This window comes from Hippocampus guttulatus, chromosome 2 (assembly GCF_054856545.1).
Source record: "Hippocampus guttulatus isolate MCC_2025c chromosome 2, RoL_Hgut_1.0, whole genome shotgun sequence".
Lineage (NCBI taxonomy): Eukaryota > Metazoa > Chordata > Actinopteri > Syngnathiformes > Syngnathidae > Hippocampus > Hippocampus guttulatus.
Window position 1 is genome coordinate 9,649,012 of NC_141262.1, and position 20,789 is coordinate 9,669,800.

General features: G+C 41.4%; 1 protein-coding gene across 3 annotated transcripts in view; it reads right to left on the minus strand.

Annotated features, from left to right (window-relative positions):
- The window catches only part of spock1 (SPARC (osteonectin), cwcv and kazal like domains proteoglycan 1), a 98,522-nt gene extending 78,409 nt beyond the window's left edge, over positions 1–20,113 (minus strand). For 2 of the 3 annotated variants that reach the window (XM_086135153.1, XM_086135135.1), the window contains exons 1-2: positions 19,966–20,113; positions 19,442–19,579 (exon numbers count right to left, since the gene is read on the minus strand). In XM_086135153.1, the coding sequence (XP_085991279.1) occupies positions 19,442–19,579; positions 19,966–19,971 (144 nt within the window). In that variant the 5' untranslated portion in view covers positions 19,972–20,113. The remainder of the gene's footprint in view (positions 1–19,441; positions 19,580–19,965) is intronic. The other variant, XM_086135144.1, reaches the window with a different exon arrangement.
- Between the last annotated feature and the right edge of the window lie 676 nt (positions 20,114–20,789).

The following is a 20,789-nucleotide window of genomic DNA, read 5'->3' on the forward strand; positions in this document are numbered from 1 at the left end:
TCTTCTTTGTCATCTCCCATCCACAGCTGGAAGACCTGCTTTTTGCAGATTGTTATCGGAAATCTGCAGCTTTTGAGTAAAGTGAAATCCCCGGCTTTCATAAAATTGTTTACGTGGTTACAGCATGGTTCTTTGGGCAAACAAGTGGGGAATAATATCCATCCATCCATTTTCTGAGCCGCTTCATCCTCACAATTTTTGCTGTTACGGCAAATGTCCTTCATTTTCCTTTTTGTCCGTTATCAGACATGAGCTTTTGGGGTTCATTTTGAATTCATTTATTTTGGTATTGCTGAATATTCGTAGCTGCAGAAGAACCAATTTTTTAAAAACATTTTTGTTGTGGGCAACTGGTTAGCGCGTCGGTCTCACAGTGCAGAGGTTGGGGGAGTACCCCGAGAAAACCCATGCAGGCTGGGGGAGAACATGCAAACTTCACACAAGGAGGCCGGAGCTGGAATTGAACTATGAGGTCGATGAGCTAACCACTGGATCACTGGGCCGTCATATATGTCCATCCATCCATCCATCCATTTTCTGATCCGCTTATCCTCACAAGGGTCACGGGGTGTGCTGCAGCCTGTCCCATCTGTCTTCGGGCAGTAGGCGGGGGACACCCTGAACTGGTTGCCAGCCAATCGCACGGCACACAGAGACAAACAACCATCCGCTCTCATAATCACACCTAAGGACAATTTGGAGTGTTTAACCACGCATGTTTTTGGAATGTGGGAGGAAACCGGAGTACCCGGAGAAAACCCACGCTGGCCCGGAGAAAACATGCAAACTTCACACAGGGAGGCCGGTGCTAGAATCGAACAAGGTACCTCTGCACTGTGAGTTTGACACGCTCACCATTTGACCGCTGGGAAATAATATATTCACCAGAAAAAAAAATGGTGACACCCCCACTCACTCATTTTTAATATGCTTATATTTATATTTATTTATATACTTTTTGTCTTCTACTCCCCCCCCCCTGTATCTTATCTTGAAATGTTTTGCACATTGACTTTGCGTTACATCCTTAGTTGCCTTCCTCAGCCTTGTTCCTATAGCAGATTTGAGATTCTGTTTGTGTTTGCACATTCAGTGCACAGTCCTGTTTTTGTTGAAAATCATAAAAAAATTAAAAAATAAATAAATAAAAAAAAGACTGAAGGCAGCTTTCACGGTTATCGTGATGCCACATGGCGATCTAAGTGCATGCAAAAACAAAGGGCTGTTCGTGGACCATGAATGATGCACCAAAGTTTAAATACTTCCCCATTGACGAGTGACGAGTTCCCAGCTGTTTAAAGTTGACTTTTAAGGTTTCAAAGCCAACTTTAAACAGCTGGCCAGTTTTACTTTGCCATCTGACTAAGAACAGCTTGCTACTTGAGAATTCCAAAAGGATTAAAAAGCAAGTACCCTTTCAGCAATATTTTTTTCTCCGTGGCCATTATTTTTGCTCACCGTTTTTTTTTTTTTTAGTTTCATCACTAGAACAAAGATTGCATGATATTTTTTCTTGACACCCATCGTTGTGCTGTCTCAGCTGTCTGCAGAGTTTGTCTCTTTGTAATGTATCACTCATTCAAACCCTTTAAGCCAGGGTGTCAAACATGCGGCCTGCAGGCCGTAACCGGCCTCCAAAGAGGTTCGATCAGGCCTGCAGGATCATTTAAAAGTGAAAAAAAATGCATAAAAGACACGGAATGAATACTTTTTAATAAGGTGCAATTCATGGAGTATCCACTAGGGCAGGAGTCCCCAACCGCCGGTACCAGGCCACACAATAAGAACTTACATTAATTGTGTTGTATTTATTTTGGAATACGAAAGATAGTCTTTTGAAAAATTACCCGATTCTCTGTTACATCCGTCTGTGTCACTCTTGACGCACGTCAAACCACGCTTCTCCGTCACGAGACTGATTACGCTAAAAACAAAATGCCGGAGCTCTCTAAATGAGTAAAATAAACTGCTGGAGATCGCAAATGACGGCGGCCTTAAAAGTACGTTTGAGACAACAACTCTGCCGGTGTTCTGGATTCAAGTTATGGCTGAATACTCTGAGATCGCCACAATAGCACTGTTGCTATATCCGACATGCTACCTGTGTGAGGCGGGGGTTTTGTGCAGCAACGGCGACTAAAACAAAATTATGAAGTAGACTCGACATAAAGCACACACTTCTGGTGTCAGTGTCTCCTATTACCCCGAGATGGGACTGCCCGGTTGCAGAGAATCAAGCTCAGGGCTCGCACTAATTCAGCATTGTGGTGAGTTGACATTTTCATGCACTTTGCATTTGCGTTGTATCGTATTTTGAAGGCATTAAACATTAACATAGCGATCAGAGTGTTGCGGCCAGATTAGACACTCCTCGTGTTTATTATTATCTCTCGAAAACATCACAGTGTTCGTGCAGCTCTTACTATATTATTTTGTAGTATTTATCCGCCACACCTTAAATCCCGGTCTGTGAAAATATTGTCTGACATAAACCGGTCCGTGGGGCAAAAAAAGTTGGGGACCCCTGCACTAGGGGACACACTGTTTTGATCAGAGTAGACGACAACATTGTTTAGATCAGAGAAGAAGACAACCGCAGTCTCAGTCTGTCACTGAGACAGACCCAAAACAGCAGACGCTATCAAGGACATGTGAATACTTTATTCTATACACATTTAATTGCACTCTCCTTAGTTTTGTAAGGTGTAAGCAGGGATTAAATTAAAATTTTATATACACATCTGTAAATGGTTTAAAAATGCATTTCTTTATAAATCTTGTTTCATCTTAAAGTGTATGACTATATTTTTCAATACCGATTACTTGTTAAAGTTGTGTGCCTTTGTACAATCAGTGGGATCAGTTGCAATGTATATATGTGAATGATAAAAGTAAATTGCACATTTGGCTAAGGAAATCTAAGGTGCTTCATGAAATGTTTTGTAAAAGATATGTTCAACATTTTCCGAATGTTCTTGTGCTTCTTTAGACCAAAACAAAGGAAAGACAAATTATTTTGGTTATTTGTAGCAGAGTATGGTATAATTTTAATGGCCCGGCCCACTTGACATCTACCGAGGCCGCATGTGGCCCACAATGTGAAATGAGTTTGACACCCCTGCTTTAAGCCCTTCATTCCAACCTGTTTATTGCTTAGCGAGGCCTCAGCTGTGAGCTTTGTGAATTTCTTGACCTCCAAATAAGACATGACAAAGTTGAGAATAGCAGTAATTCAGGAACTGCCTTGTGCAAAACCTGTGATTTCTACTTGTTTATTGCGGCAGCGCTGAGAAAAAAAAAAAGCATTCACACGAACTGTATTCTGTTTTCCTTATTTTATATAAATTTACGTAAGTTCCATTGCTCAATAAACTCTTAAGTTAAAACTAGGGCTGAACGATCAATTTGCAATATAATCGTGATTTGATAAAATGTCATTGACTAATCGCAAAAGCTGCGATTTAAATGGTCAGTGAGGCATGAAGTGTGTGTGTGTGTGGTTGGGGGGGGCAGAGACATAATTACTGTCACTAAAGCTTGCTGTCGTGTCAGTGTGCGTCATCTTTTCTCTCTCATGAGACCGTAAGGCCAGTATCAAACATGCTTGATCTTTTTCGAGTCGTGAGGTTAAAAAAACAAACCTGTGTGTGTTTTGTGTGGCTGCCATCGTGATGCGCGTGTTCAAGGGAACCATCTGTGTGTGCAAGTGCGTGGCTGATAAAGCAGAATGAGTGTCTGTGCTGATAGATGACCTGTCATGTGCGAACACGTGTAAAATAAAATTAAAGTGTTGACGTTGATTGACATGACTCTGATTGCACATGGGGCGCCATTAAAGGGTAACCAATCAAAATAAATCCGCCGCTCAAATGATTTGAAAATGGAAGCAACCTGCTAAATTGACTTATAACTTGAGGATGAATCGGTTTGTATGTGGCCAGATGTTGGGTCGTCTGATTACTTGATTGAAAATGGAGATAGAGACAGACGAAATGATTGGTGCTCGCCATTGCATCGATGAGGTGCCACCGCTTGTCAAATAGGCTGCCAATTTTTGTAATTCTACGTCATATAAGCAGGTATAACTTTAGCATATGTGATGTTACTGACTGGAGATCGCAACTTTTTTTTTTTTTGCGATGTATACTGTGTTTATCAATGAAGATACATTCAGTGTTGAACTCATTCACTCCCAAAGACATTTATATGTCTTTTCACACTTCGCACGTTCAACCCCAGATACATTTTTTTTTTAATTTTTGCAAGACAAAAAAAAAAAAAAAAAAAAAAAATGGGGCCTAGAATTGGCTGGTACTGAATAAGTTTTAAGAAGTGCACTCCACTTGTTTACATCATATTTTTCTTGCAGCATGAAAAGTTTGACATGTTTAAGCGATGAAGCCACAGATTTGTTTGCATTGTTGTACTAATCTTCAATTTTGATTTTTTTGATTTCTTATTGATCTACAGTAAAGCAGTATTTACATGTGTTTACGCCACACCCATCTGTCAGAATAATGTTGTCAATGTGAATGCTTACAAGATGACATGTCAAAGTATTTCCTAAGTGTAAACCTGTAATTACATAAACTGTCTTTCATTTTAATCAATGCTTCATTTGCCTTCATCTTAATGTCCTATTCTCTAGAATAGATCTGTTAATTGTTCATTGTATTAAAGATGAATTCATGACTTGTAAAAAAAACATAATAATGGAAAAGGACCTTGAAAAAGAATTGCATGTGAGATTGGAATCGCAATTTTTAATTTTAATTTTTATTATTTTCCATAATCATTCAGTTGGAGACATGTGAGTTGTTTGGGATGGGTGAAGTATTGACAGTTCTTCAAACTGTAATGTTGTCCTGCAATCCAAATGGATTGCAGCCTTGCATGGTGTCTGGATTGCTAAAATATGTTACTACTATGCTAGCACACATTTAAATCACAGTGGGTAAATATATCCATCCATCCATCCATTTTCCGAACCGCTTGATCCTCACTAGGGTCGCAGGGGGTGCTGGAGCCTATCCCAGCTGTCTTCGGGCAGTAGGCGGGGGACACCCTGAATCGGTTGCCAGCCAATCGCAGGGCACACAGAGACGAACAACCTTCCACGCTCACATTCACACCTAGGGACAATTTAGAGCGTTCAATCAGCCTGCCACGCATGTTTTTGGAATGTGGGAGGAAACCGGAGTACCCGGAGAAAACCCACGCAGGCCCGGGGAGAACATGCAAACTCCACACAGGGAGGCCGGAGCTGGAATCGAACCCGGTACCTCTGCACTGTGAAGTCGACATGCTAACCACTGGACTACCGGGCCGCCTTGGGTAAATATATTTACTGGTTATTTTTTGATGAATGGTATCGTTTCACAAGACAAAAATGACAAATGGAGGCCAGGTGGTGTGAGAGTCTGCAGACATCTCCACTGAAAAAAAGGGCTTTTCAGTGGGAACTTTGGAGGGAAGAAAAAAACAATATGCTGGAAGCTTGACTTTCTTCTCAAGCTAATCCACTCTGACTACACTACCCAGAGGGCAACTGGTTTACCTGCCAACACTCTCAAAATAAGGTCTATGACTTTTAATGCAATATTCATAACAAGCCTGCAGGGCTCAACAATTGTTTACAATTCACAAACATCCCCAACTGTTTGTCTAACAAAACACGAGTGTACATCAGGGACACGTCTTGATGTAGATGTTTCCAAAATGACATGGTGGGGAAGGCAAGGCAGTGAAAGCTATGAGGAAGAGATCTTTGTGTCAATCTCCTGACAACACCACCCCCACCACTCCACCCCACCCCTTCACTCTTTTGCGTTCTCTCACTCTGAGGAGCATCCTGCAAGCTGCAGTAGCAGAATCTCCTGAATTATTAAAGCAGACAAGATCTCTCACACCCGCACAGCCTCGCACACACAAATAGTAAGCGTATCCATGTGCTCGGGGGATAGGTTGGATAATGACCAATTCAATCTGACATGGTTTTCCAGACCACAAACATCAAAGTGGAAGGGTGACAGACAGAGAGAGCAGAATTCTTGCCAGTGATCGAAAGGAGACCTGGACAAGTGTGAAAAAGAGAAATAGATGACCCATGATTCATTTCACACTCAGGCTTGGCAGAGATGCTTTCAAATGTCAGCCAAGCTGAAGAATGCGATTGTAAAAATAAATTCACTGAATGAGTGATTGACAATGCTCACTTTAGTTCCATTTATATGTTGAGGACCGTTTGGATGCTGTTGCAGGGGAAAAGCAGTACAGAGGGTGTTACGGCGAGCAGAAGTCGACCTATACCAACAAAATATACAGCACAATAAAGCTCAAGATAAAACCTCATTAGTTGTTCGGAAAGAGGAGGACAATGCAGGTGCAGAGCGTGGCTGAGACTGATTGCAAGAAGCCAAGAGGGAATAGAATGATCATTGTGCAGAACAAAATGAACAGCACTGATCAATCACGCCATAATCCACCTTAATTTAGTGTTGCACAGCACGCATTGGTGTTGCATGTGTTTTTCGAGGGGGTGCTTCCGAGCAAAGCTTTATATCTCACTCCAGCATCCATGACGGTATTTCATGGAAGATTAGTGCTGGTACACCTACAGGAGGTGAAATTTTAACAACCTAAAGAGTTGGTCCCTTTCTTGATTCTATAGAGAATTGTCGATTGTGTGGAATTGTTGGTTGATCTGGGCTCGACACTAACCTTTGCACTGGTAGCAGTAGTGCTTCCAACTTTGTCAGTGGTTCACACCAGCAACGATTTGGTCGCACCCTTTTTGGGGGAGGTACAGCGCATACAGTATTTGCTGATGTATCGTCGTCGCAATTGGCATACCATCGTTTCATATGATGTAAAGATTGACAGTGACTCAAGATATACTTGCAAAATATTTTGGGGTAACATCAATTTGGTTTGCAACAAGCAGCAGATGACAAAACAGGTCAAAGTTGAAAAGAAGTCAAAAACGGAAACGATGCCAGTGCAAAAACTCAAATCATCAGTAAGAAGAAGGGATTTATTTGTAACAGTTTCAACAAAATGAATATACAGTAAATATTCCCATCCCCGGAATTCTATGGAAAGGAATATCCTTCACTATTTATTGGCGTGCGTTTTACTGTAATTGCGAAAGATTTTAACTTTATTCACTTACGTCGTGTAGATCATCGCATCGAAACGTAGAAGAACTGTTAACGACTGGAGCGGAGCGAGTGAAATGCATCCGTTTGAGCGAGGCTGGACACAAAGTTAAAAAGATCCAGCAGACACTTGGAGTCGGAAAGACGCAAATTTACGAAACTTTAAAAAACAAGGCATCGATTCAACTCCTGATGACAAGCCACCATCCAGCAAGGAAGCAATGCAAATGGCAACAAAAATCCTTCAGTATGCACAAGAATTACCAGACATCAGTGATCAACGGGACAGTTACTTGCAACTAGCAAGAACACTGTATGACACGCAGGCAAACATTGTCATAAACCAAAGAATGCATCCAACAAAACAATCCAAAATACACATTTTTTCCCAAGACAGAAAAAAATAAACATTAAAATACTGTATGTATTTTACTGTTGTGATTTTTTTGGATACACCTGTATTGCAGTTTTTGTTATATAAACAGTTTTTGGACAGTATATTTTTGTATTTTATTGATTGTGTTGTTACACATGCATTTTGTCAACATACTTGCAGGTTCATAAAGGACATGTACCATGCTCATTTCCCAAATGAGGAATTTCTGTTATCAGGACAAATTGGGCAGAGCAAACACGAGTCCGTACTAGAGAATATTTACTGTACTAATAAATCAAAATACATTTTGAACATTTTTAAATACCGGTACTTTAGAACAATTGACTGCGAAAAACAAAACATTCTTACACACTAGTTATCCATCGCCACTTCGCGCTTTCCATTTTGGGGCTTCAGTGCTTTTTGGGTTTTTCCAAAATACTGTATTCATTAAAAAATTAATAATACTCAAGGTGTGTCTGCGGCTGGATGGATGCATGGCTTGAGGAGCCGAAAATGAGAAGAAAGGAGCGTCAGCGCAGAGCGCCAATGCGTATGTGAAACTGGGAGTCGTGGCTTGGAATTGAAGCGGATTTACATGGGACAGGAGAAGAGAGCCAATCTCTTTTTCATTAATGGATGCTACAGCTTCTTGTTGCTTTCAAGCTTAGCTTGAAGCAGACGTGTGCACATTGAAGCATGACGTCTTTGATCCACTGGTGAAAAGGACACTTTGATTCGCTCCTCTTTCATCTATTACTGCTTCAAACAACAAAGTGAATGGAGGAAAAGTGGTTAAAACTCATTCACTCCTAAAGACGTTTTTAAACATCTTTTCAGACTTCCTCTAGAATTGGCTGGTACTGAATGAGTTTTAAGATGGCACGACTGTCTATTTCATGTGTTGTGTTGTATTATTTTGTCATTTTATGTTCAGTGTTCTTTTGATGGTGGTGCGGGCACCCGTAGCGGCTCCTCTTGTTGTCTGTTGTCTGTTTAGGATGGAGGAAATTTCATCTGTGCTGTAAAGTTCTTCTTGACTTGATATTTATTTATTTTCTTTATACAGGAAGGAATTAACCTGATGCGTGTTCCGTCTTCTGTGTGCAGTCTGACAGACGGACACAGAGTTGGAGCGCCTCTGCTGTATGTACCGGTAGGAGCATTAAAACATACACTCGCGCTGCGTGACCAGATATTTTATTTTTTTCCAGCACGCATTGAAAAAATGGGAGCAATTGCGAGCATAATGGGCGCAGTGTCGAGCACTGTTGATTGATCGTCTCTTCAAGCAACTGAGACGAAATTGAGTTCACTACTTTGTGGCAACCACCAGAGAGAGGTGCTGTAGATTCAGCCTCGTCTAATTAATGGGTTTTTGGAATGTGGGAGGAAAGTGGAGCGACAAGTAGAGGGTGTACCCTGCTTATTGCCGAAAGACAGCTGGGATAGGCTCCAGCGCACCCGTGACCCTCATGAGGATAAGTGGATGAGAAAATAGATGGATGGGTGGATGGATGGATGGATGGCCTTAAAGTTAACAAGAAATCAACTATAAGAGGTTGACCTATTTTCACGCAGAAGTCTTCTTCGGCAACACATCCAGGTAGCATTATTCTGCTACGTGTGAAAAGGGAGTTCAGAACATTTAGAAAAGCTGAATCTACTTTGCAGTTCAAAATCACCCTGGAAAAAACCCTTGAAACTCGACATCACAGAGAAACAAAACCTACAGGGTATCCTCATTATAGCGTCAGTCAGAAGTGCCCAATAAATTATGCGCTTTAATTTCAGATGTCTGTCGGGATGTATTGCAATGTCAGCTTTTAAGAATCATAAAACAAATAAATAAATAAATCAGTGAGCAAAGCTCAAACACAAAAACGTCACTGTCCCCAATGCCACTGAATTCTAACACTCCCAAATGGGACTTTGTGTTTGGTGTTGAAGCTTAATCAGGTTACTGTGGCGCATCTATACTTAAAAACTCAACTGCTCAAAATAGAATAATGGTGAGGCAGCAGGCCCTGAGGAAGAACCGTCTGACTGCATATCAGAAACTACACATAGTGGGGTGACAGCTTCATTAGTGGCAACAGAACCACTAAGAGATAGAAAACCATTTTGACATCTACAGTGGTACACTGACAACAAAAAGCAAGATAATCTCATTAAGATCAGACGTTGACATAAAGCCAGCATCATGTTTTGCCAACAATGAAATAAAGACATCATGTGAGTGCACATGATGAAAGTGCCATTCACGTACAACTTTTTTGTGCACACAAATGTAATTTTAGACATGTAAAAGTTTTGTTTTGTAAAAATAATGACAAAGTAAAAACCTAACACAATATAAATGTGCTATGATTTTGCCATGTTATATTTTTCAACTCTTTCGTTATGTCTGAAGATAATTGCTGGGGGGAAAAAAATTGGCAAGAATAGCATAAACCTGTTTTTCATGATTTCAGTTTTCCTCATTTTTTTTCTGCTGTGTCTAAAATGGTGCCTGGTGACACACTTTTGAGTCTGGCATGAGTTCCCCACCCCCAAAGAAATAGGAACTTGTGTGCCTTTGTTAACATCAGCAGTTATCCTGCACAATTGCAACGTGCACTCAGCTAGCTAGCTAAGCCTATACCCTGAAATGGCATGTTCCCTTCAGATAGCTTGCTGGCGAAGCAACTTGAGAGGGCCTTGTTGTCGGCTGTGACGATGCACACGTCACACAGAGAAAGGCAAAAGAGCAGTGGACCGGAGCTTTGGGCTGGCATGGCCACTTTAGAACGCCTCATTGTCACAGTGTGGAACAACCCTGTTGTGATCCGGTGGGACATATTCCAGGAACCAGAGGCTTTAAACCTACAAATTTATAGAGTATGAAGAAAACATTCAGTCAGCAAATAAAAAGTGCCTCTTCTCCAGTTCAGGATGTGCCACGCCCTGAAGCCATTTACGATCATCCTTCAATCTGTTGGCCTCGAAATCTGCAATGAGTTTGTTGCCATTATAGATGATTGTCGAAATTGTTGCTGTTGCCAATTCGTAGTCTTGGCTGAGCGTCGTCTGGGACACTCCCTTTCGAAAGCCTTCACAGACATTAGCATACATGTTTTCAGACCATGTGCTCAGGACCGCGCCATGCCTCCGGAAGTACAACAACGGATGAGTGGATCAGTAATGTTGCTCAGCAATGGAGGGGAATCCCATGCTGTACATTTAGTTCAGGTTGCAGTGGCAGTCAGCTTCCCACACTTGGTTGTAACAAAGGCATTTCCACTATTTTGTGAGGAAAATCTGGTCCTTATAATGAAGTTTATGTTATAAAGGTGTTTGTTGTAAGCAAAATCGCCAAATAGAAAATGAACTACATGAAATCAGGGATTTGAAATGTATATTGGGGTGAAAACATAAACGGTGTACAGTATATGTTCAAAACAGGTTAGACTGTCCATCGAAAATAAGGGTGATTTTGGGGGGGCATATTATATCATGGGGTGTCTTATCCACAGGAAATTATGATCTGCCAAAATAAGCATTTTGCAGTCAAATGTTTGTGGGGTATTTTCAAGGAGTTCAAGTGTGTTTTCTCCGTCTTGGTAAATTTCTCAACTTGATGCCGAACCCCAACAGAGGCAGTGAGGATTTTAGAGGAGAAGTCATGACAAAGCAGACTGAAACACAACACAGAATTTATGGTGGATCGCAGCCTGCTGTCATCCTCTTTCTGTTCAGCTGCTCAGTCCACACAGTCAGTATCGATGGGCGTGACATGAAAGCTTCAACTTTCTCGCCTTTGCTTTCATTCACTTTCGCTTCGTCCAAATTACGTTGGCAACCCTTTCTCGCACCTGTCTGGAGTCTCTCTCGCGCACACACGCATTTTATCCTCATCGTAGTGAACGGTGACCCTTTGTTGGCCTATGACCGAAATGCCCCCCACTCTCTTCGTGTGCTGCTGCATTTCTCACTCTTATTGATTACATTGTGGCTTACGTCTGGATGACCGAGCCCTATAATTTGTCTGATCAATCTCATTGGAAGCCTAAGGGTGTGCGAGAGTGTGTGTGTGTGTGTGTGTGTGTGCGCGTGCGCGTGCGTGTTGGAACACATGCAGAGACAGCAGCTGGAGAGGCATGCACATGGCCAGCCAGTCCTTGTAAAATGGGATCAACAGGGACACTATGCGATATTTACCCAGTTCTCAATTGAAGATTGGATGTGCAATTTCTCATTTGCGATCAATAGCTCGACGAAGGGCACGTGCGCTGAGGGTGGACATATAAGGGGTGGAAAGCAACCAGAGAGAGGGGGTTTATTTTGAAGGGCAGTCTTTCATTAGGAATTAGTGGAGTATAAAACGAGAGGGAAGGAGGCACTGGGTGAGAGTGGAGATGACACACCATGTGTAGAAAAAAAATACAGAGGCAGCTTAACAGGAGGAAAAAGAAATAGAAGACAGCGCGTGTTGGAGATAAGAAAGATTGACATGTTTTCAACAAAGTATTAGCTTAATTGACGAAAATACTATGCACTGGCTGAGAAGTGTTTCTTCAGAGGGGATATGTGCCTGTGAAGGTGACTCGCAGGTTCTTCGAATCAGCTTCACTCAACCGCACCCGGCCCCTCCCCCCTTGCTGTAAAACTGGAACAAACACACCAGGATGTGCATTTGGACAGGAGAGAAAATGACATTTAAAAGCACAAACTGAAAATGTCTTCCGAGTACAGTGTTTTGGATACTCAGCGAAGCCCATCTCATCCTTCAATGAAGGGTGAAAAAAAAAAAATAAAGTGATACACTGGTATTTCGTTGGAATGAAAATAAAATGTCATTTCAGAGTCTCCCAACGTGTCCTGCATGTACGCAATAAAATGCAAACACAATAATGCCTTTACTGTGCTTGGCAGCCCAAGAGAGACTGCCGTCTATTGCGAACAATAAAATATGTCTGAAAGATGACAACCTTGAACATTCTCTTATGGTCCTGAACACATTGAACCATCTAACAATCACATCATTAGAAAAATCTTTATAATGGAGCCACAAAAACACGAGTCTACACGCACAGAACCTCATGAACAGAAAGGTTAGCATGTTTTGTTTTGTTTTTTTTAATATGCAAAGCACACAATATCTGGAATAGAAAGTACATTGAACTCATAAACTTTAAAATTCTCACCAACAATGTAAACTAAACTACTAAGGTTTGTAACACCATTAAATCATTCACTGCTGTGGATATTTATTTATGTTTGTCCACTCAAATCCAAGCGTGAACCGTCATATATTTTATTCACCAAGTTCAGCCAGTTTTACAATTGGAAGAGGGTCTCGCTCAGCTTGTCGGTGAACTTTTGGTTGTAAACCTCTGCAATGACTAACAGAGTCCTACAGATGGCAGGGATGCATCGTGAGAAAAGCCGATGCAATTAATGAAGTGACTAATGAACGCCATGTAAAAAAGACACTGACGTTTAAGACGAGTCATACTATCTTAGTTTTTTGTTGTTTTTAGAGTTTCAAATGTCACAAGAGCAAAATATCTTATCAACACATTCTGCGTGAAATGTTTCTTTTCACAAGTTTGTTTTCTCAGCTTTTTGGTCAGAAACCAGTGTTTTAGGTAAAACCAACCCATTTTCTACTGTCGATTACTCAACCAAAAAAAGCAAGAAAGCAACTTAGTTTTTTTCTGAAAAAAGGGGAGGGATGGGAATAGATAAGAAAGATTCCTTCGCTCCTTACACACCAGGTTATACAAATATTCTGAGGGGACATTTTTACGATTGTGTCATCCACCCAACTCGGAGACTGAACTCACGCGGCCACCACGTCTTCTGTTTGGGAGCGCGGAGTGCTGATTGCTGAGTCCGGGCTGCCGTCCCTGCTCAGCACTCTATTAGAAGGTGCTGACTCCAGAGAACAGAGTGCAAAGGACAACAGCCTTTCGGGCCTCGACTTTGTTTCCCAGCTTCACCAGCGTACATTTTGTGAAGTTCAGCGTTCTTAATTGGTGTCTCATGTCTTGATAATCTGATTATCAGATCATGCAGAACAATTATTCTCAACGGCAAGCACCGTTCATGCTAATTTGCATGATTATACAAGGGCGTGGAGAAGGAGGAGTCTGGTACTCTAAGAAGGAATGCGCTTGCCTTCATGTATACACAGAGATTCATGCGTATAGATTTATTTGTGCAGGCAACGTTTTCTGGATTTGGCCATATGTCGAGTTTTAGTGTGAGAGCCACGCAAGTCTTGTACTGTACATGAGGGGCCTGGAGTACAGACAGGAGAGGATGTCGTTATGTTGCCGCTGCTGCTGGGTTGAGCACTCCGGAGAGGATCAAAAGCGCGACCGTCATTTAAAAGTTATGGCATGCTGTGTGTGCAAATATGTTTGTATCTAGGTAGTGTTTCCTCCCTTGACAAAATATCACCTTTGCAACTATTGCAAGATATTGTGATTCTTTAGTTGTAAAATGTAAACAAACTGTAAAGCATCCGGCGCCATGTTTCGTCGTGGTTGCGCTACTGAAAAGGGTCGCTATACAACGAATGTGGTGACATCATTCACCCCGAATGGAATTGATAAGGGAACCGTTCATAAGAACAGCAAAATACGCCAAGGAAGTGAATCTTTGGGGTCCGATAAGAACTGGTTTTCAATTCCAATGCCTATTTGTGGGTCGTGAAAATCTGTCAAAGAGCTCTAAAATGGCTGGCAACATGGGGATCTCTGCTTTGAAAATGGTTGGCATGGAATCAAAGGCATCAACTTAAATAAAGATTATTTTCACTTGCTTGAAATGTAATTTTGAGAACATCTTAGGGTCCAGCTCAGCCATGACCCTTTTGAAGACACACTTGAAAGAAAATGGAAACGCCGCGCTATAGATTTCATCAATAGTGACTGCCGTTAGTTGCAGCAGAAGTGTGCACAAAAACAAAGTGAAGTATGAATCAGCATGGTATGAAGAAATCTCATAGGCTAAACAGATAAACGGAGAGAAATTCTCACACATCCCTTCAAAAATAATGTAGAATATCTTAGAATAGTGGGAGCTTCATATTATCTTTCAACAATGCATTTGCAAATTCCTTTTACAAATAAGTGTCATAGGCTTTCTGGCACAAAGCACACAGTCTTTTGGGAAGAGAAAATGAGACGATAGACTGCAAAATAGTAAAATAAATTATTGTTTCTTGCGGAATATTGCGCCGCCCACTCACATGGCGATTTTCGTCATTTCACAATTATCAGACAGCAAATATGATAAAAAAGAGAGACCAAAATGTAATGGCCTTCAAGATTCTTGAATAGCTTTCACTATTCGATTAGTCTTGCTGTTTCGACAGAGACCAATGCAGTTGATCGTCCAATAATAGCTTCGTTAAGACAAGTGCAACATGAATGTTTGACTAGAACAGCTTAGGATTCCAATGAGCAGCTTTTAAAATGTGGTGATCCGCATTAGGATGATCGAAGTCGGGTGGGTTCAATTAGTGAGATGAGCCAAGCACTCAGACAAATAATTCTCAAAAACAATGAGATGCATCATCAGCATCATAACTACAGACGACACTTATGTGCCTCCTTGTGTTGTTTACCCGACTCTTTGTCAAAATGTGGCTGATGGAGGTTATACATGTCTAGCAGCAACATTGAAATAAACCCCGGTTCCAAAAATTGCCGCATGCTACTATGTCATTTGTCTAAGTTTCCCTGCAGCAATACTCGTGAAACAAATATCCAGTGGTGATTGTGACTGAGTGGAAATTACATCGGCAGTAACTTGACTTTGTAGATTTTCATGAACATAAAACTCAACACAAACAATCCTTAAGGTGATGGACTAACACAGAGCTGAAGTGTGCATGCAAGCGTGAGTGAGTGACAGAGAAGAATTAGACTGGCTCAGCCTTCCACACCTCATCTAATAAGACATGTCAGCGAATTCCCACAGCCAAAACAACGGATTGGTTAGCAGCCCGATTCCTTGGGAGCTGGATTCGCAAATGTAACGCAACAAGGGTATGAAAGCAAGTCGCTTCTGCAATGGAAACAATGCAACTAAATGTTTACAGTGGCTACCTTCCCAATACTGCAGCCAACATCTAAATGATAATGCTCATGTGTCTCTAATGTACACTTATCCTACTGTCGTGGAGCCGAACAAAGAAAATCAGTTCAAAGAATGTCTGAATGCAACTCCACACCACTTGTACCAAACATTGCGAATTATTTTTTGAAGTATTTGTAGAGTGACAAGACTTCATTGGAAGGCTACAGGCTACCCTAGTATCATCATTAACAAGCAACTTCGATAAACAGAGACATGACACAAATAAGTATGGAAAGACATTCCGAGATGTGGGGAAACATGATGGTCTGTAATGTCATTATTCAGTTACTATGAGAAATGGTTACCTCATAATAAAGCCAGTCACTGACCTCTCTGTTCAATCAAGAAGCACTTTCCTTTCATGATGTTAGTCTTCAACTACAGTATTTATTTATACTGGTTCTCTAATGCAGCACTCATTTGTATTCATTGACTGGAATAAGAAATTAGAGTTTGTGCAACGCATATAAATACTGAAAGAAGACATTTTTGATATGTAAATGCAAATAAAGGCACTAAATATTTCGCTTATTTTCCATAACATTGCAGTTGGACTATGACAAATATAGATAACCGGTCAAATAAATCAAAACCAATTTAAATTGAGTTTTTGAGATAAACCGGCTAAACTCTGCCTATCAGACTATTTCTGCACCTCCCCTGCCAACAAATGGACCCTCATGCATATGCAGAAAGTGACCAAGTGTCTCATCAGCAGGGATGTAGAGTGGAACGTGGCAGGCAGGGCAGAGCAGAAAAAAGGGAAAGAAATGTGGGGAGTAGGGGTCCGGCAGTCCGGCAGATAGGAACGAGACAGTGTCATGGTTGAGGAAGCAAGGGGTCATTCTGTGCTCCAAGGACATGGAGGAAAATGTGAAAATGAAAGGAACACGGAAGAAATAATGTGGAGTTCATGATGCCAAGAGAATGGAGCTGAGGACAAACAAGGCTGATTGACAGGCATCAAGAATCGGGTGAAATAAATCCTCTCTATGTCAGAATGACAGACAAAAAGGGTTTTTGAATGGAACCTATTTGTTGACATGACGACAGGTAGGTACTGATACAAACTACTTTCACACTTGTTTTGTAACTTAAGGTTTGGTTATGTATAACAACGACAACTAGTGTACAATCTATTAGTGGGGACGGTGTACACTGTACTGTATGTAGCAGTGGAAAAGTAAGCACTTCACGATGTCGAGTCTGAACTTCTCAATCAGGCAAATTGCCCCCCTTCTCTATGGCCCCTCTCACAGTGGTGGGACCATGAGAAGAACAAGAAATCAAATATTTAATATTGTCAATTTGTGCCCTCCAATGAAAGATAATAGAAGTAAATGGACCGTATCTACTTCGTTAGCCTCCAAAATATTCTCCATTATAAATACAGTTTTAAAAGTGGGAGAATGAATCAGCATCGATATTCAGGACAGAATGAAATTGTAGCCCTCTGATTTGTCATCAAATCGTGACGTGGTGAGAGACAATTATAATAAAGGAAGCAATTATGAAATAATAGGCTATAAGTCCTGTTGACTTTACAAATAAAGGCACCAATCAAATACCATTGTAGAGTAGTGCAAGCCCTTGAAATTATTGTTCCAGGGTTTGCACACTGGAAGCCAGGTGGAGGAGTGGTGAGCACATCTGCCTCACAGTTCTGAGGTTGGAAATTGGACTCCAGGCTTCCTGTGTGGAGTTTGCATGTTCTCCCCGTACCTGCGTGGGTTTTCTCCGGGTACTCCGGTTTCCTCCCACATTCCAAAAACATGCAGGGAAGGTTCAGTGAAGACTCCAAATTGTTTTTAGGTGTGAATGTGAGTGTGAATGATTGTTTGTCTGTACAGTATGCACTTTGTCTCCAGTGAGGACATGTGGCAAAGAAAAGGAATGGATGGTCTTGCTAATCACCTAGTTAGTCATCAAAAAAATAGTACGGAAGCTACAGCACTTGAAGCCTCCACTTTGTCTTCTGTGTTGATCAAGTTGTAATTGCAGTCCGTGCATTTTGACCATTACTGAAGCACATTTTCACAGCAATTGAACTGCAGCATTTCTTGTTGCTAAGCCATGAATTGTGTACCTTTTCAATAGACCGAACTGTCCCCTGACAGCACAAATGATCTCTTTTCATACGGTTGTCTTTTTGTCAAAGGCATCGCTATAGTCGTTTCCTCTATGCGGGGGAGAAGGTAACACAAAATGATACACAGGTAAGCATGTCTGCTTCTGCTGTATGTGGTGTGTTGAGCCATAAAGAAAAAAAAGGTCACAGGTTCTGCCATCCTTTGTGCCTTCTATCCCTTCCAATCCCTCCCTCCACCCTCCACAGACAGTTTGCAGATAATGACTTCCAGTCACATAGGTAGAACATTTAAATTGACACACACATTGCAGGTGAAAAGCCCCTCGCTGAATGTAAGACTAATTCTCCTCCTCACATCACAGCTCCACTGAATGAGGATGGCCAGCTTTAATAAGGCCAAAGGTATCTTACGCTTTGCTGAAATCTCCTGAGAATATGGCAGCGGGCTGTATCCTGTTACAACTGAAGCATCGTGCATAATAAGGCAAGTCAATACTGTGCTGACACCAATGATTGCACAGCTGCTGAGACTGCGGAGGGTCTCTTTTATAATTGAGTCTGGGAAAGTCAAAATAAAATGAGAAATATGTGCTGTTCATCAACTGGTTGAAGCTTCCAAATAACAGAATGTGATTGCCCAAATCATAAAGTCAGGATGTTTTCAGCTATGCTTGTTTGTATAATTCTATATAACTCAATATCTGCTTGACTGAAATCCACGAAACAAGAGTGACGTGGTTGTAGTTTTTTACATTTTTAGATTAATGATAAAAGCTGTTTATTGACATTTCTAGTTGGTATTAACCGTAAAACTCACGAAAGAGAATGACGTTTTATTTTGAACAAAACGCATAGTGTCTTCTTACAAAAAATGCTAGTTTTAAAGGTAAGATATGATGCGAAATGACATTGAAGTGCTAATACAATTAGCGTCGATTGTTTGGTGCAGGAAACTGTAAATAGTTAAGGAATATTCGAGCAAAATGACAAAAAGATTATATAATTCTCACAAGCATATATTCATCCTACTACGAAATTTGAATTATTGCATCTGACATGCTCGGTTAAATTTGTGTTTCTAAAGAATAGTGCAGTGCAATAAAACAAATGTTCATCACAAACAAAAGACGTTATAGAATGATCGAGTATCAGTAGTTCATATCGTTGTGTACTCAAATGTAAGTACTTGTGCTCGGTTGGAAATCAGTATTGTAGTATCAGAGACCTATTAAAAACATGTTACCCAAAATGTTTTGGGGCTTTAAGGGCTCAACTGGATTATAAAATTTTAATTCATTGAAATTCAGAATATTCATTTTCATGAAAGTTAAAATCTCGGTCAGGGAAGAAATTACAACTTGTAAATCAACGTACCGCTGTAAAGCAAAAAAAGAGTCTATCACTGTGCGCCACTTTTAGGCTGTCTAGTTAGCACTCTTATCACAAAAAGTCCAAGCGTGAAACTCCAATGACGTAGAGTTCTTTGATGCTTGAAAGTGTTGACCAAAGTCACACAAACGAGTTATCTGAGACCATTCCCCGGCGTCTCTACAAGGTGGATGGGTGCCTGCTGGCACACATCTAGTACATGAAGGACACAGTGAGACAAAGACACACGCGCACGCACACACACAATCTAATTACTTGTCCCTTTTGGTGAGATGTAATGGCTCCCAAGAAACTCACATCTCTGTATCTGTTCCAGGATCTGTCCTTGGAGTGTTGGCCCACGGTAGTCAGCCGCTTGTCGTTGGTTGTGCCAGACAGTGCAGACTGTGTGCTCAGCAAGAGAGCCACAACAGGGAGCAGAGAGAAGAACATCTTCTGGAAACCAAAGCATGGAAGAAAAGGACATAATAAGATGAGCCGTTGAGTGGCAACATGGACGGAGTGGAGTCCAAGCATTCAAGTGGGATAACAACACTTTCCGCACGCACACGCACATGCGCGCGCGCCAAACTGCACGGAGGAAAATAAAAGCAGCAGGCGCTGCTTATTTTTGCAGGATTGATCGTCAGCATGTGTGCGCTCTCTTTTCAAATCGCATTACAAGCAACGCAGAGTTGTGGTCTTGAAGCAATTAGCTCACCTGGTTTACAAAACCCTTTAGGTTTTTTTTTTACTATTTAGTCGCTTTTGTTCTATCGGCTTGTCTCAGCCAAAAGTCGAACAATGCGCGACTCTTTACTGTCATCACATTGCCAATTTACCTGCATTCGTTCGGTGGCGTCACAATCCGAACCTTGGTCGAAGTAAGTCCAAGTTCCGACCACTCCGGTGCAGGGAGGCCACTTCTGTGTCTGACTGACACACTGCAGGGAACAAGGCGAGCGGACTTGCTGGAGGTTTCTCCTGTCACTAGACACCGCCCCCCTCTCTCTCTCCCTCTCTCTCTCTCTCTCTCTCTCTTCCGGCTCCTTCATACTCCACCTACAGCTCTCTACCTTTCTTTCTCCATTCCGTCTCTCTGATCTCTTCTAGTCAAGCAGTGGCGTACAAAGTCATGTGGTGGCCCAAGTAAAGGGGCCCCTCCTCATCCACACATAACTAAATTCATTTCCACCTCCAATACTGCACTTCAATGGAATTTTGTTCAAAGGTGTGTAGGTAACCGAGTCCGCTTTTTAATGCTTTTGAAAGCAGTTACATTTATCTGACATTGAAATTGAAAAGTTGCATAGCCGTTTGCTCCCCCTGCCCAGTGAGTAATATTTATCTTTGCTGTGTTAGTGGGTGCAGCACCGCCTCCCATAACTATAATGGGACAATTACAACAGACAAAGAAGCCTCGTTTCAGTGACGTCAGATGGCTTGGTTGTCAGCTGTAAAATGAAAATAATCCCCTTTAGACAACCTTCCATCAACGGAGAGAGTGTGCATTTTCATAAATACCATTACTTTATATAGGCTTTTTTCATATAGAGGAAATACATTTTGTGAATAAGAGCAATTTCTCCCCTGTCAGTTGTTGCAGCCTTTTTATTAAACTCAAGTGCGTTTTACGAAGAACGTTGGAAAAATGCAATCACACTTT